The 16,100-nt window shown below is 47.8% G+C and overlaps 1 protein-coding gene across 1 annotated transcript in view; it reads left to right on the top strand.

The window, feature by feature from the left end:
• The window catches only part of scospondin (subcommissural organ spondin), a 443,172-nt gene extending 436,987 nt beyond the window's left edge, over window positions 1-6,185 (top strand). Inside the window, exon 52 of the mRNA XM_038810430.1 lies at window positions 5,946-6,185. Within this exon, the coding sequence (XP_038666358.1) occupies window positions 5,946-5,968 (23 nt within the window). The 3' untranslated portion in view covers window positions 5,969-6,185. The remainder of the gene's footprint in view (window positions 1-5,945) is intronic.
• Window positions 6,186-16,100: the final 9,915 nt, after the last annotated feature.

Raw genomic sequence — 16,100 nt, 5'->3', positions numbered from 1 at the left:
TGTGAAGCATCAGTGCTAACCACTGTGCCAACATATTTCCACATGTCAAGCCTCACCCTTAACTCATCTGTTTTACCCATAATAACCCTGGCATTAAAGTAGAGGCCATTCAGCCTTGTCTTACTCCCTTGAATACCACTGTATTCCCTCTGACCTGATTGCTTTTCTGTCATACAGTGTGCGCCCCCCCCCCCAACGGTGAATTAGTTTAACCTCCACCCAAAAGCACTAGCAAACCCACCAGCAAAGATGTTAGTCTCGCTCTTGTTCAGATGTAGACCGTCCCACTCGTAGAAGTCCCACCTTCCCCAGAAACAGCCCCAGTGATCCAGGAACCTAAAACCCTCCCTCCTGCACCAACTCTTAAGCCACACGTTCATCTGTGCTATTCTCCTATTCCTGTACTCACTAGCACGTGGCACTGGGAGTAATCCAGAGATTACTACCCGAGAGGTCCTGCTCTCTAGTTTATTGCCTAACTCCGTGAATTCCGATCCAAAGGACGGCACGGTAGCACAGTGGGTAGCACTGTTGCTTCATAGCGCCAAGGTCCCAGGTTCGATTCCCAGCTTGGGGCACTGTCTGTGCGGAGTCTGCACATTCTCCCTGTGTCTGCGTGGGTTTCCCGCCCGTCTGAATCCTCTGTTCCTGTGATCGCTTCAGCTCCAGGTCCACATGCTGAGGTGGATGACATTGCCATTCAGTCGGACCCTAAAATCACACTGGGCCAGTCAGCAGACACCTGCTAAGGTCATCATTACAACAGAGTGTTTTATTTTTGTTTGATTTATTATTGTCACATGTATTAGTATACAGTGAAAAGTATTGTTTCTTGCATGCTGTACAAACAATGCATACTGTACATAGGGAAGGAAGGAGAGACTGCAGAATATAATGTTACAGTTATAGCAAGGTGTAGAGAAAAGATCAACTTAATACGAGGTAGGTCCATTCAAAAGTCTGATGGCAGCAGGGGAGAAGCTGTTCCCGAGTCGGTTGGTACGTGACCTCAAACTTTGGTATCTTTTTCCTGACTGAAGGAGGTGGAAGAGAGTATGTCCGGGGTGCGTGGGGTCCTTAATTATGCTGGCTGCCTTTCTGAGGCGGCGGGAATTATAGATAGAGTCAATGGATGGGAGGCTGTTTTGCGTGATGGACTGGGCTACATTCACAACCTTTTGTAGTTTCCTGCGGTCTTGGGCAGAGCAGGCTCCATACCAAGCTGCGATATAACCAGAAAGAATGCTTTCTATGATACATCTGTAAAAGTTGGTGAGAGTTGTAGCTAACATGCTAAATGTCCTTAGTCTTCTGAGAGTCGCTGGTGGGTTTTCTTAACTATAGTGTCGGCATGGGTGTAGCAGACAGCAGGCTGTCTCCACCTGCCCTGTGGATGTTGGGGATGCACTGAGACCACACCTGGAGTATTGTGGGCAGTTTTGGTCTCCTTATCGGAGGAAGAATGATTTTGCTCTAAGAGTGCAGCAAAGTTGACCAGACTGATTCCTGGGCTGACGTATGAGGAGAAATTGAATCGGTTAGGATTGTATTCGCTGGAGTTCAGAAGAATGAGGGGGGATCTCATAGAAACCTATAAAATTCTAACAGGGGGCAGCAGGGTAGCATGGTGGTTAGCATAAATGCTTCACAGCTCCAGGGTCCCAGGTTCGATTCCTGGCTGGGTCACTGTCTGTGTGGAGTCTGCACGTCCTCCCCCTGTGTGCGTGGGTTTCCTCCGGGTGCTCCGGTTTCCTCCCACAGTCCAAAGATGTGCGGGTTAGGTGAATTGGCCATGCTAAATTGCCCGTAGTGTCCTAATAAATGTAAGGTTAAGGGGGGGGTTGGGTTACGGGTATAGGGTGGATATGTGGGTTTGAGTAGGGTGATCATGGCTCGGCACAACATTGAGGGCCGAAGGGCCTGTTCTGTGCTGTACTGTTCTATGTCTATGTAGGACTGGACAGGGTAGAAGCAGGAAGGATGTTCCCGATGGGGGGGGGGGGGGGGGGGGGGGGGGGGTTCAGACCAGGGGTCACAGTCTGAGGATACGGGGTGGATCATTTAGGACAGAGATGAAGAGAAATTTCTTCACCCAGAGAGTGGTGACCCTGTGGAATTCATTACCACAGGAAGTAGTTGAGACCAAAACATAGTGGATTGGATTCTGTGTCCTGCCGCACCAGATTTCTGGTTCAGCACGCTGGCGGGATGCTCCGTTACGCTGGCTGGTCAATGGGGTTTCCTATTGTGGGGCAGCCCCACGCCATCGGGAAACTCCCGCGCTGCCGGCAAAATGGAGCATCCCCCTGGCAGAGAATCCAGCCCAGTATTTTTTTTAAAAGCAGGGCAGCACGGTAGCATTGTGGATAGCACAATCGCTTCACAGCTCCAGGGTCCCAGGTTCGATTCCCGGCTGGGTCACTGTCTGTGCGGAGTCTGCACGTCCTCCCCGTGTCTGCGTGGGTTTCCTCCGGGTGCTCTGGTTTCCTCCCACAGTCCAAAGATGTGCAGGTTAGGTGGATTGGCCATGATAAATTGCCCTTAGTGTCCAAAATTGCCCTTAGTGTTGGGTGGGGTTACTGGGCTATGGGGATAGGATGGAGGTGTTGACCTTGGGTAGGATGCTCTTTCCAAGAGCCGGTGCAGACTCGATGGGCCGAATGGCCTCCTTCTGCACTGTACTTAAGGGGCACTTATACTCAATGCCCCAGCCAATGACGGCAAGCATGGCGTATGCCTTCTTGACTACCTTCTCCACCTGTGTTGCCCCTTTCAGTGACCTGTGGACCTGTACACCTAGATCTATCTGACTATAAATACTCTTGAGGGTTCTACCATTCACTGTATATTCCCTACCTGCATTAGGCCTTCGGAAATGCATTACCTCACATTTGTCCGGATTAAACTCCATCTGCCATCCCTCCGCCCAAGTCTCCAAATGATCCAAATCCTGCTGTATCCTCTGACAGTCCTCATCGCTATCCGCAATTCCACCAACCTTTGTGTCGTCCGCAAACTTACTAATCAGACCAGTTACATTTTCCTCCAAATCATTTATATATACTACGAACAGCAAAGGTCCCAGCACTGATCCCTGCGGAACACCACTAGTCACAGCCCTCCAATCAGAAAAGCACCTTTCCATTGCTTCTCTCTGCGTTCTATGACCTAGCCAGTTCTGTATCCACCTTGCCAGCTCACCCCTGATCCCGTGTGACTGCGGCCGCGTTGGGTGGGGGGGGGGGGAGGTTGGGTGGGGGGGGTGCATTACTGACCGGGGCCGAAATAGCAATTAAATACCGTTAGATAGCACCAGGAATGACCCAGCTGCTCCTTCCCAGAGATTTCTATTTATTTATTTAATTAATTGAGAGTATCCAATTCATTTGTTTCAATTATGAGGCAATTCAGCATGGCCAATTCACTTCCCTGTACATCTTTGCAGTGTGGGGGCTAAACCCACGCAAAAAGGGGGAATGTGCAAATTGCCCGTGGACAGTGGCCCGGGGATGATAAACTTCAATGATGAGGTTAGATTGGAGAGAAGAAGGTTAAGAGGAGATTTGATAGAAATATAAAGAACAAATAAAAGTACTGATGTGGAGATGCCGGCTTTGGACTGGGGTGAGCACAGTAAGAAGTCTTACAACACCAGGTTAAAGTCCAACAGGTTTGTTTCAAACACTAGCTTTCGGAGCACAGCTCACCTGAGGAAGGAACAGGCCCTTCGGCCCTCCAAATCGTGCCGACCATGCTGCCCGTCTAAACTAAAATCTTCCACACTTCCTGGGTCCGTATCCCTCTATTCCCATCCTATTTATGTATTTGTCAAGATGCCCCTTAAATGTCACTATCATCCCTGCTTCCACCACCTCCTCCGGCAGCGAGTTCCAGACACCCACTACCCTCTGAGTAAAAAAAACTTCCCTCATACATCTCTTCTGCACGGTAGCATCGTGGTTCGCACAGGTGCTTCACAGCTCCAGGGTCCCAGGTTCAATTCCCGACTTGGGTTACTGTCTGTGCGGAGTCTGCACGTTCTCCCCGTATCTGCATGGGTTTCCTCCAGGTGCTCCAGTTTCCTCCCACAGTCCAAAGATGTGCAGGTTGGGTGGATTGGCCATGATAAATTGCCCTTAGTGTCCAAAGCTGCCCTTAGTGATGGGTGGGGTTACTGGGTTATGGGGATAGGGTGGAGGTGGGGGCTTGGGTGCGGTGCTCTTTCCAAGAGCCGGTGCAGACTCGATTGGCCGAATGGCCTCCTTCTGCACTGTAAATTCTATAAACTTCGCCCTTCACACCCTAAACCTATGTCCCCTGGTAATAATAAATAATAAAATCGCTTATTGTCACGAGTAGGCTTCAATGAAGTTACTGTGAAATGCCCCTAGTCGCCACATTCCGGCGCGTGTCCAGGGGGGCTGGTACGGGAATTGAACTGTGCTGCTGGCCTGCTTGATCTGCTTTAAAAGCCAGCGATTTAGCCCAGTGTACTCAACCAGCCCCTTGAGCTTGCACCCTGGGATGTTCAAAATCATGAGGGAGCTGGACAGAGTAGATCGGGAGAAACTGTTCCTGCTCGTATAAGGATCATGAACGAGAGGGCACAGATTTAAAGTGATTTTGAAAAGAATGGCCTCTGTAACAATTCTGTGATTTAAAATCCTGAAACGTCACCTACACCACATAGACTGTAGCGATTCACAAAGGCAGCTGACCACCCCCTTCTCAGAGGCAATTAGGTTCGGCCAAGAAATGTTGTCCACGTCTAAGGGGCTGGTTTAGCACAGTGGACTAAACAGCTGGCTTGTAATGCAGAACAAGGCAGCTGCATGGGTTCAATTCCTGTACCGGCCTCCCCGAACAGGCGACGGAATGTGGCGACTTGGGGCTTTACCCAGTAACTTCATTGAAGCCTACTTGTGACAATAAGCGATTATTATTATTATTATTATCAATGAAAGGAAACTTGGACTTTCCCATCAAAGGAACAGAGCGTGTGCAGGTACCACAGGAATTAGAATTGTGAATGTCACACTGGCTTTTATTGCAAGGGGATTGGAATACAGCAAATAAAGAAGTCTTGGAGGATTTTGGTGAAACCACACCTGGAATTCTGGGTGTGGTCTTGATCTCCATATTTAAATAATGATATACTTGCATTGAAATAGTTTAGTAAAGGTTCTCTAGATTGGTCACAGGCAGGAAAGGGTTGTCCTCTGGCGAGAGACTGAAAATACTTGAATTCAGTAGAATAAGAGATTTTCTCACTGAAACATACAAGTTATTGAAAGTATTTGACACTGGACAGAGGTTTTGACCATTCATTGTAGATTCGATAACCCAGCGGTGGGGGTCTCAGTATAAGGAGATTGATTATTTAGGCTGAGATGAGGGAAAATTACTTCACTTAAAGGGTTGTGAATCTTTGAAATTCTCTATTGCAGAAGGTTATGGAAACTCCAGTCTTATATGGACAAGTTGAGTGAGTGGGCAAATCGCAGAATTTACAGTGCAGACGGAGGCCATTCGGCCCAATATTTCAGTCAAATATTTGACTGAATTACCTAGTTTTGCCCCAGGCGGTTGGCAGGGAGATGGTTTATGAGGAATAGAGTTTATGGTCAGGGACCAAAGAATTTCAGTTTTCCCAATATTCAGCTGGACAAAACCCAGTACAGGAAGTTGAACAGAAATTTAGACAATTTAGAGACAGTGGAGGGACCGAGAACATTGGTGAGGAAGTACATTTGATTGTCAGAATCTATATGAAAACTCAGACTTTATTTTGAATAATGTAGAAGTGAGGAAGATACGTCCCAGAGTTCAGGGAGCTATAGACTAGCAAGGTGGGTGGACACATGTCTGGAATGGATTACATAATGCCTTCAAAATCATTTGTGGATTAATTTATTTGACTAAATTCCTTATTGTCCATTTTCCAGGTGGAGATTATTCTGGGCGTTGATGCAATACCATCATGGTGTGCCTGCAATGATTGAAGGAAAGTTCATACTCTCTTCTTTAATACGGCTGATATTTCTTCCAGAAAGTATTGTCCAGCAAACCTAGAAAATTGTAAATATAATCTGGATTTACTCCTAAAAACATTTTTTGTATTGTGTGAAATCATTGTTATTAAGACTGTGTGACTGTTTTTGGAATAAAGAGTTTTTATCCTTTTGTCTATGACTCTGTGGTCAAGTAGAACCTGTTCACTGTGTCTGACAATTCTGCTCGATCCTTTACTCTAAGGACCTGCACAATGGGTCTAAATTTGGTTTTCTTACCCCTGGAGTTTGAGTCAGGGTTCAACATGGGAATACACCAGATTGGATCCAACTGTCCTATGTCAACATGTCCCATTAGAACAGGACTGGACAGGGTAGATGCAGGAAGGATGTTCCCGATGGTGGGTGTGTCCAGAACCAGGGGTCATAGTCTGAGGATATGGGGCAGACCATTCAGGACAGAGATGAGGAGACATTTCTTCATCCAGAGAGTGATCGGCCTGGTGTGCCATCTGTCAATGCACTATTAGTCAGTGCGTGTGGTAATTTCCTTGTTAAGGGAATTGCATGTGACATTGAAGTGTGTTCAGTTGCAGCTCCTGTTAGACCGCTTGACGGCTCTGGAGCTGCGGATGGACTCACTTTGGAGCATCCGCGATGCTGAGGAGGTCATGGACGGCACGTTTAGCGAATTGGTCACACCGCAGATTAGGATTGGTGAGGGAGACAGGGAATGGGTGACCAAAAGGTAGAGAAAAAGCAGGAAGGCAGTGCAGGTGTCCCCTGCGGTCATCTCCCTCCAAAACAGGTATACCGTTTTGGATAGTGTTGGGGGAGATGGCTCACCAGGGGAAGGCAGTAGTAGCCAGGTTCATGGCACCATGGCTGGCTCTGCTGCACAGAAGGGTGGGTAAAAGACTGGCAGGGCTATAGTCATAGGGGATTCAATTGTAAGGGGAATAGACAGGCGGTTCTATGGTCGAAAACGAGACACCCGAATGGTATATTGCCTCCCAGGTGCTCGGGTCAGGGATGTCTCAGATCGGCTGCAGAACATTCTGAAGGGGGAGGGTGAACAGCCAGTTGTCGTGGTGCATATAGGCACCAATGATATAGGTAAAAAACGGGATGAGGTCCTACAAGAAGAATTTAGGGAGTTAGGAGCCAAGTTTAAAAAGTCAGACCTCAGAGGTAGTAATCTCAGGATTGCTACCAGTGCCACGTGGTAGTCAGAGTAGAAATGAAAGAATAGGCAGGATGAATGCGTGGCTTGAGATATGGTGCAGGAGGGAGGGATTCAGATTTTTGGGACATTGGGACCGATTCTGGGGGAGGTGGGACTACTACAAATCGGATGTTCTACACCTGGGCCAGAGCGGAACCAATGTCCTTGGGGGTGCTTTTGCTAACACTGTTGGGGAGGGTTTAAACTAATGTGGCAGGGGGGTGTACAGCTACAACACTGGCATCTACCCAGCAATGTGGGAAATTGCCCAGGTGTGTCCTGTACACAAGAAACAGGACAAGTCTAACCCAGGCAATTACCGCCCTATCAGTCTACTCTCCACCATCAGCAAAGTGATGGAAGGAGTCACAGCCTCCCCGGACAGGCGCCGGAATGTGGCGACTAGGGGCTTTTCACAGTAACTTCATTGAAGCCTACTCGTGACAATAAAGCGATTTTCATTTCATTTTCATTTCATCAACAGTGCTATCAAGCGGCACTTACTCGTCAATAACTCACCAACTAACTTGCCAGACTCACAAACAGACCACAATCAGTAAGGATAAACAACAACACCTCCTCCACAATAGTCCTCAATACCGGTGCCCTGCAAGGCTGCGTGTGTAGCCCCCTACTCTACTCCCTGTACACACACGACTGTGTGGCAAAACTTGGTTCCAACTCCATCTACAAGTTTGCTGACGATACGACCACAGTGGGTGGGATCTCGAATAACGATGAGCCAGAATACAGGAGGGAGATAGAGAACCTAGTGGAGTGGTGTAACGACAATAATCTCTCCCTCAATGCCGGCAAAACTAAAGAGCTGGTCATTGACTTCAGGAAGCAAAGTACTGTACACACCCCTGTCAGCATCAACGGGGCCAAGGTGCAGATGGTTAGCAGTTTCAAATTCCTACGGGTTCACATCTCCAAAAATCTGTCCTGGTCCACTCACGTCGACGCTATCACCAAGAAAGCACAACAGCGCCTATACTTCCTCAGAAAACTAAGGAAATTCGGCATGTCCACATTAACCCTTACCAACTGTTACAGATGCACCACAGAAAGCATCCTATCGGGCTGCATCACAGCCTGGTATGGCAACTGCTCGGCCCAGGACCGCAAGAAACTTCAGAGAGTCGTGAATACCGCCCAGTCCATCACACGAACCTGTCTCCCATCCATTGACTCCATCTACACCTCCCACTGCCTGGGGAAAGCGGGCAGCATAATCAAAGATCCCTCCCACCCGGCTTACTCACTCTTCCAACTTCTTCCATCGGGCAGGAGATACAGGTCTGAGAACACGCACAAACAGACTCAAAAACAGCTTCTTCCCCACTGTCACCAGACTCCTAAATGACCCTCTTATGGACTGACCCCATTAACACTATACCCTGTATGCTTCATCCAATGCCGGTGTTTATGTAGTTACATTGTATATCTTGTGTTGCCCTATTATGTATTTTTAAAATTCTCTTTTCTTCCCATGTACTTAATGATCTGTTGAGCTGCTCACAAAAAAATACTTTTCACTGTACCTCGGTACACGTGACAATAAACAAATCCAATCCAATAACCTGCTCACGGACTCTCAGTTTGGGTTCCGCCAGAGCCACTCAGTTTCTGACCTCATTACAGCCTTGGTTCAAACATGGACAAAGAATTGAATGCTAGAGGTGAGGTGAGAGTGACTGCCCTTGACGTCAAGGAGCATATGACCGAATATGGCATCAAGGAGCTCGAGCTAAACTGGAGTCAATGGGAATCGGGGGGGGGGGGGGGGGGGGGGAACCTCTCCGCTGGTTGGAGCCATACCTGGCAGATGAGGTCAGGCTCAGCTTAGTGTTAAATTCAGGGTTCAGAAGCAGGGTTAGGTTAAAGGTTGGGCCAGGGTTAAGAGAACCCCAAAGTGTATCATGGAGTTCGCCTGACCCACAACTTTTAATAGATTGTGGTATGGGGAGCACACTGCCCACTCTACAGGTGTGGTACAGCAGAAATGGAAAAGTATTATTTAAAGCAAAACAATGTTTATTCTATGAACTCAAGTTAACCTTTTTAAAACATGCAGTGAACATCTTAGCAACCATCAATTCAAATACAACCCCCAAAGAATACACCACTAAGTAATCCTTAAGTTGTCCTTTTAACATCCCGAAGACTTAAAATAAACCTTTAAACAGAAGCACATCAGGTTAAAGTGTTGGTCGTTCTGGGTGAGTGTGCTTAACACCCAATTTGGGCTCTGTTTCTTTACTTAGCTCTGGAGTCGCCAGGTATCGTTAAGATACCGCCACAAGTTCAAGGTGAAGTTCAAAGCAATAAAATCATACACCAATTAGTAAGTTCGAACAACTGAGTTTATTATAACTACCCATGTACACGCTAAAAGGATTAAACTATTCCTACCGCTAAATAAACTAATACTTATCTCGAAGGAACTGCCGAGTCAGGGAACAAGGCTTCTTGCTCTGCTCTGGTCTGCAGACTTCAGGTTGGTATAAGTTAAAAGGGGTCAGGAGTGTCTATCTCTGGTAGCAATCGCTGTGAGACACTTACTTGCTGGCGGCTGCTGTCCGAACCTCTCTCTCTCTCCTTCAGGGTCTTCTTGGCAAAAGCTGGTCGAGGTGCTGGTCCACGGAGGAGTGCTGGTCAAGGAGAGAGGAGGGCTGGACAAGAAGAATGAACCATGTGTGGGACCTGTCTTTTATAGGCCCCAGGGATCCGCGCCCCTTTGGGCGGACTCCCTTACCTGCTCGGAATCGATTGGGTCTCTTCCCAATCAATATGTTTGAATCCCCCCAATACTGAGGCTGTTCCTTAGCTACTGGGCGGGCTTTCAGGCTCTTTGTTTTCGAACCCTGCTGGTGCCTGGGTATCTGGTATCCTTTACAATGTTGCAGTTACTTCCCCATTTGTGCCCATTGTCTCTGGAATCGTTCCATTAACATGCAAACTATCCCGGAGATTGCCTCATTAGTATGCGGAATGTTCGTTTCGGTGCTGTCTGCTTTCTTAGCAGACAGAATCCACACCTGCTTGGTGCAGCCTGCTGGTGCTGCAAACATTGTCCATTTTATCCTATATGCTTTGCGTTCCTCCATTTTGTATTCAGGGAATGGCCAACTCCGGTGGCTACACTAAGTAATCCTTAAGTTGTCCTTTTAACATTCAGAAGACTTAAAATAAACCTTTAAACAGAAGCACATCAGGTTAAAGTCACTACTGAGAGCAGTTATTAGTTTTAAATCACCAAAGGATCGATTTACAGATTTTAGATTAGAGAGACTCATACACCTTCCGTCTGTGACTGCAGCTATCCAGCTCTGAAAACGAGACTAAAACGCACCCTGCAGCAAGCAGCCTAAAACGAAAGTAAAAAGCTGACTGACAGCCCAGCTCCACCCAATCTCTGACATCACTGATAAACACCCATTTCTTAAAGATACTCTCACATGACAGGGCAGATGGGGGCACCCCCCCCTTCATCATCTGTTCACTACTGGGGCTCAACAGCGCAAAGCGTCAGCCACTATTTATTGTTAAATACTACCACCATTTTGTTAAATGCACCACCGTGCTGCCATCTCCCCATAATTTAACCCTGGAATATAAATACAATTCTAATAAATGAGGACAGCATGTTGGCACAGTGATAGTGATGAGGACTGTCAAGGTTACAACAGGATTTAGATCGTTTGGAGACTTGGGCAGCGAGATGGCAAATGGACTTTAATTCAGACAAATGTAAGGTAATGCATTTTGGAAGGTCTAATACAGGTAGGGAATATACAGTGAATGGTAGAACCCACAGTTCTGGCGAAACTTTGAGAAGTAACCTGAGGAGAGCAGATGTGTATCCATTCACATCTCAACATTCAGATTGCAAACTCAATTTTGATTTAATTTTGTCACATTAAACAAATACCTTCAGATAAGGATTAAATGTTGAACTTGAAGGGGTTCCTTGCCCAAAACAGCGTGTAGACTCCGCACAGACAGTGACCCAGCAGGGAATCGAACCTGGGACCCTGGCACTATGAAGCTACAGTGGTATCCACTTGTGCTACCATGCAGCCATGCTAGAAAGGGCAGGCCGTCAGTGCAGGAATCCCCTGTGGCTGTTCCCCTCTCTAACAGGTATACCGTTTTGGATACTGTTGAGGGGGATAGCCTATCAGGGAAAACAACAGCAGCCAGAGCAGTGGCACCACAACTGGCTCTGTTGCTCAGAAGGTTGGGTCAAATCGCAGAAGAGCAATAGTCATAGGAGATTCTATAGTCAGGGGCACAGATAGGCGCTTCTGTGGACATGAAAGAGACTCCAGGATGGTGTGTTGCCTCCCTGGTGCCAGGGTCAAGGATGTCTCTGAACGAACACAGGACATCCTGAAAGGGGAGGGTGAACAGCCAGAGGTCGTGGTACACATAGGTACTAACAACATAGGCAGGACGAGTGATGAGGCCCTGCAGAAGGAGTTCAGGGAGTTAGGCAGTAAGCTAAAAAAAAGCAGGGTTGTAATTTCAGGATTACTCCCTGTGCCAGAAATAGGAAGATAGAGCAGGTAAACACGTGGCTAAGCTGATGGTTTAGGAGGGATGGTTTCAGATTTGTGGACCATTTGTATCTCTTCCGGGGCAGGTGGGGCCTGTACAAGAAGGACAGGTTACATCTAAACTGGAGGGGCACTGAGATCCTGGCTGGAAGGTTTGCTAGAGTCACTCGGGAAGATTTAAACTTGTATGGCAGGGGGATGGGAACCAGAATGTGAGCTTAGAAGGTGTCATAACTGAAGGGGAAATAAAGAACCAAAATAACAACATCACCCTCAGGCAGAACAAAAAAGGTGCAAGTGCGAAAAGGGAGGTGGTCAGTGCAGGATTGAGGGTGTTGTACTTAAATGCACGCAGTATACGGAACAAGGTAAATGAGCTTGTTGCACACATTGAAATGGCTGGTACGATATTGTGGGCATCACAGAGACGTGGCTGCAAGGGGATCAGGGCTGGGATCAAAATATCCAAGGCTATGTGTCCTATCGAAAGGACAGGCAGATGGGCAAAGGGGGACGGGGTTGCATTGTTAGTAAGGAATGAAGTTAAATCAATAGAAAGGAGCGATATAGGATCAGAAGGCAGAGAATCTCTGTGGGTAGAGTGAAGGAATCGCAAAGGTAAAGAGACCCTGATGGGAGTTATGTACAGGCCCCCTAGCAGTCGTCAGGATGTGGGGCAGAAAATAAATCAAGAGATAGAAAAGACATGTAAAAAAGGCAATATTACAATCATCATGGGGGACTTCAATATGTAGGTGGACTGGGAAAATCAGGTTGGTAGGGGATCTCAAAAAAAATAAATTGATGAAATGTCTAAGAGATGTTTTTTTGGAGCGGCTTGTGACAGAGCCGATTATGGAACAGGCAATCCTGGATTTGGTGATGTGTAATGAGGTAGACTTGATTAGGGCGCTTAAGGTGAAGGAACCTTAAAGCAGATTAGGGCAGCATGGTAGCATAATGGTTATCACAGTTGCTTCACAGCTCCGGGTCCCAGGTTTGATTCCCGGCTTGGGTTACTGTCTGCGGAGTCTGCACATTCTCCCCGTGTGTGCGTGGGTTTCCTCCGGGTGCTCCGGTTTCCTCCCACAGTCCAAAGATGTGCAGGTTAGGTGGATTGGCCATGCTAAATTGCCGTTAGTGTCCAAAAGGTTTGGGTGGGGTTAGCGGGTTACGGGCATTGTGTGGGCTTGGGTAGGGTGCTCTTTCCAAAGGTCGGTGCAGACTCGATGGGCCAAATGGCCTCCTTCTGCACTGTATATTCGATGATTCTATGTACTCTTAGGGAGCAGTGACCACAATATGGTAGAATTTTCCCTGCAGTTTGAGAGGGCGAAGCTGCAATCAGATGTGGATCTGGGTGTGGGTCTGGATTTTTAATGTAAGTGATCTCCATGGGGTCACTGGAGTTGGGGTCGAAGTCGGTGAAGTGGGGGCTGTAGGGTGGAGTGCTGTGGCTGTCCTCAGTCTCACAGTCACTGTCACTGTCTCTGCTGTGGCAGCTTGTGGGCGTTCCGGGGCATGGTCTGGAGTCGGTGGGTGGAGTCGAGGTCGAGTCCGGTGAGGAACTGGTCTGTGAGGGGGAGGGTGGAAATGTGTCTCTTGTGGGCGGGGCGAGGTGTTCTGCTGCACCTGGCAGGACATGGTGCGTGTGGTTTGACTGTGTTCCATAAGCCTTTAGCTGGTTAATATGAAACCACGCAGTCTTACCGTTGGGGTACTTTATCCTATATACCGAGGGGCTGATTTTGTCCGAAATTGAGTACGGGCCGGAAAATTTAGGAGCCAAAAACATGCTGGGGTTATAAACCGATGGCATAACCAACCTGAAACTCTGTGGGGTGGACATTTTTGTTGAAACAGGCCCTGCTCTGTTTCCGTCTTTTACCCAATTTTACTGCGGCTGCTAACTGTGCAGACCTCACAGTCTCAACTAATTCTTTGACTGCTGTCTCGTGTGTGAGGGCCGTCACTTCTGGGCTGGTCATGTTGAGTCCTAAAAGGAATTCTGATCCTTTCATAGGGTGTCCGGTCATGAGTGTGTGTGGGGTGAAACCTGTAGATGATGAATTTAGGGTCCGATTCATGCGTTCTACTATTCCGCTTGACTGGGGGTGATACGCAATGTGATAATTCTGTTTTATTCCGAATATGGTCAGGACGTTCGTCATGACCCGTCCTGTAAAATGAGATCCCTGATCTGACTCTATACTTCTGGGGAGACCCCATCTCGTAAAGATGTCGTGGGTCAGGATCTTTGCAGCTGTCTTTGCTGTGTTGGTGCATGAAGGAAATGCCTCTACCCATTTGGTAAAGGTATCTATGACCACCAGAACATATTTATAGCCACTCCTGCAAGGGGGCAATGGGCCTATAAAATCGATCTGGAGGTTTGTCCAGGGGCCATTAACGGGGCGAGTGTGGCTGAGTTGAGCCTTCTTTGAATACCCCTCCGGGTTATTATGTGCACAAATTAAACAGTTCTCTATATAGTGGGTGACATCTTGTCTTAAGTTGGACCACCAACAGAGTTGTGTAAGGTGTGTTGTGGTAGGGGCGATCCCTTGGTGTCCATGACTATCATGGAATAAGGCAATCATTTGATTCCTGTCCTGTTCAGGAACCACATACAATTTATCTTTTATGATCACACCCTCATGTGTGGTCAAAGCGTGTTTGAAGCTATCGTACTGGGCCACAAAGTTTCCTTAAAAAATCTCCCGGAGATTTTCGTCCTGCTTCTGCGCCTGTACTAAATCTTCTATCTCTGTCGGTGAGACCTGAACTGCACTCACAGGGGCGCTAGCTGGTGCGCTAGCTGGGGGTGTACAAAAGTGACCTCGCCTGGAACCTGCTTTGGCCAGTGCGTCGGCTATTACATTTCTAGGGGGGGATGACCTATGGTGGCTTCTAACTTTAATAACGCCATACATCCTGTCCTTTGCCTTCTCTAGGATATGGCGGTGTAATGGGGCTGATGGAAGGGGCTTCCCGTCTGCGGAAACAAAACCTCTTGTCCCCCCACAGGGGTAGAAAGTCTGTTAAACTGTTACAGACATATAAACTGTCCGAATATATGTCTGCGGGGCTGGGGAACGAATCTGGGTGGGCCACTATATATGCAATGGCCGCGAGCTCTGCTGCCTGTGCGCCTAAGTGACCTGGTAATTTTAATGCAATATCTTCTAGTGCGCGACCCTGCGCATCTTCAACATAAATCCTGCATCCAGTGATGCGTTCTCCATCTAAAACTGTGGATGAACCGTCCACGTATATTTTTAAGGGGGCACATGTGTCTGTGTGCTGGGGGCTCTGGCTTGAATTTCCTATCTTTCTGCAGGGTGTTTTGGCAATGAATGGTCCTGTGTTGTGTAGGGGGTCTACTATCTCGCATTCATGGGGTTGTCCTAGGTACTGTAGGTTGTCCGCTAAAAATGTGTGTGTCTTGGTCCGTTTAACTGTTATGTCCCGTCCTTGTAACAGTAGTGTCCACCAGGCTGCTCTTATCTGGCTCACCAAACTGTCCTTCAGTCGACCGTCTAAAAGTAACTGTGTGGGGGTGTGCTCAGTCAAAATGGTGATGGGATTGAGTCCGGTAATGTACGAGAAGTACTGAACTGCCCAAAATACTGCTAGTAGGTGCCTCTCGCAGGCTGAAAATCCCTGTTCTACGGGGTCTAAAAGTCTGGAGGCATAAACCACTCGTCGTAGCTGCTCGTGCCGTTCCTGAAGGAGCACGGCCGAGAGGGTCAGATCGGTGTTAGCTACCTCTATTGCGTAGGGGGAGAGTTGGTCTGGAACTTGTAGCGCGGGTGCCGCGCTAAGGGCCTTCTTTAACTCTTCCACAGCCTCTGTATGCTGCGGAAGCCATTCCCAAGGGGTTCCTTTCCTAAGGAGGTCTGAGAGTGGGGCTGCCTTTGTTGCAAATCCATCGATATGGTCCCGACAGTACCCAACCAGTCCTAAAAACGACCGGAGGGCTGAAATATTCTGGGGAAGGGGCAATTTGACGATCAATGTTTTTGAACTCTATCTCGCATTTGCCGTGCGTGATGACTGTACCCAAATACATCACTTGATTCTCCATATCTGGGCCTTTTTGGGGTTAACTTTACATCCAATGTCTTGTAAAATTTCCAGGAGTTCGGACAGAACATAGAACATAGAACGATACAGCGCAGTACAGGCCCTTCGGCCCTCGATGTTGCACCGACATGGAAAAAAAACTAAAGGCCATCTTTAGTGATGTGCTCTGCCTTGGTGCCTGTCTGCAGTAATAGGTCGTCCACATACTGTGCCAGA

Source organism: Scyliorhinus canicula, chromosome 10 (assembly GCF_902713615.1).
Source record: "Scyliorhinus canicula chromosome 10, sScyCan1.1, whole genome shotgun sequence".
In the NCBI taxonomy this organism is placed as follows: Eukaryota; Metazoa; Chordata; class Chondrichthyes; order Carcharhiniformes; family Scyliorhinidae; genus Scyliorhinus; species Scyliorhinus canicula.
Note: the sequence above shows the minus strand (reverse complement) of the source record. Positions and strands in the feature narration are given on the sequence as shown.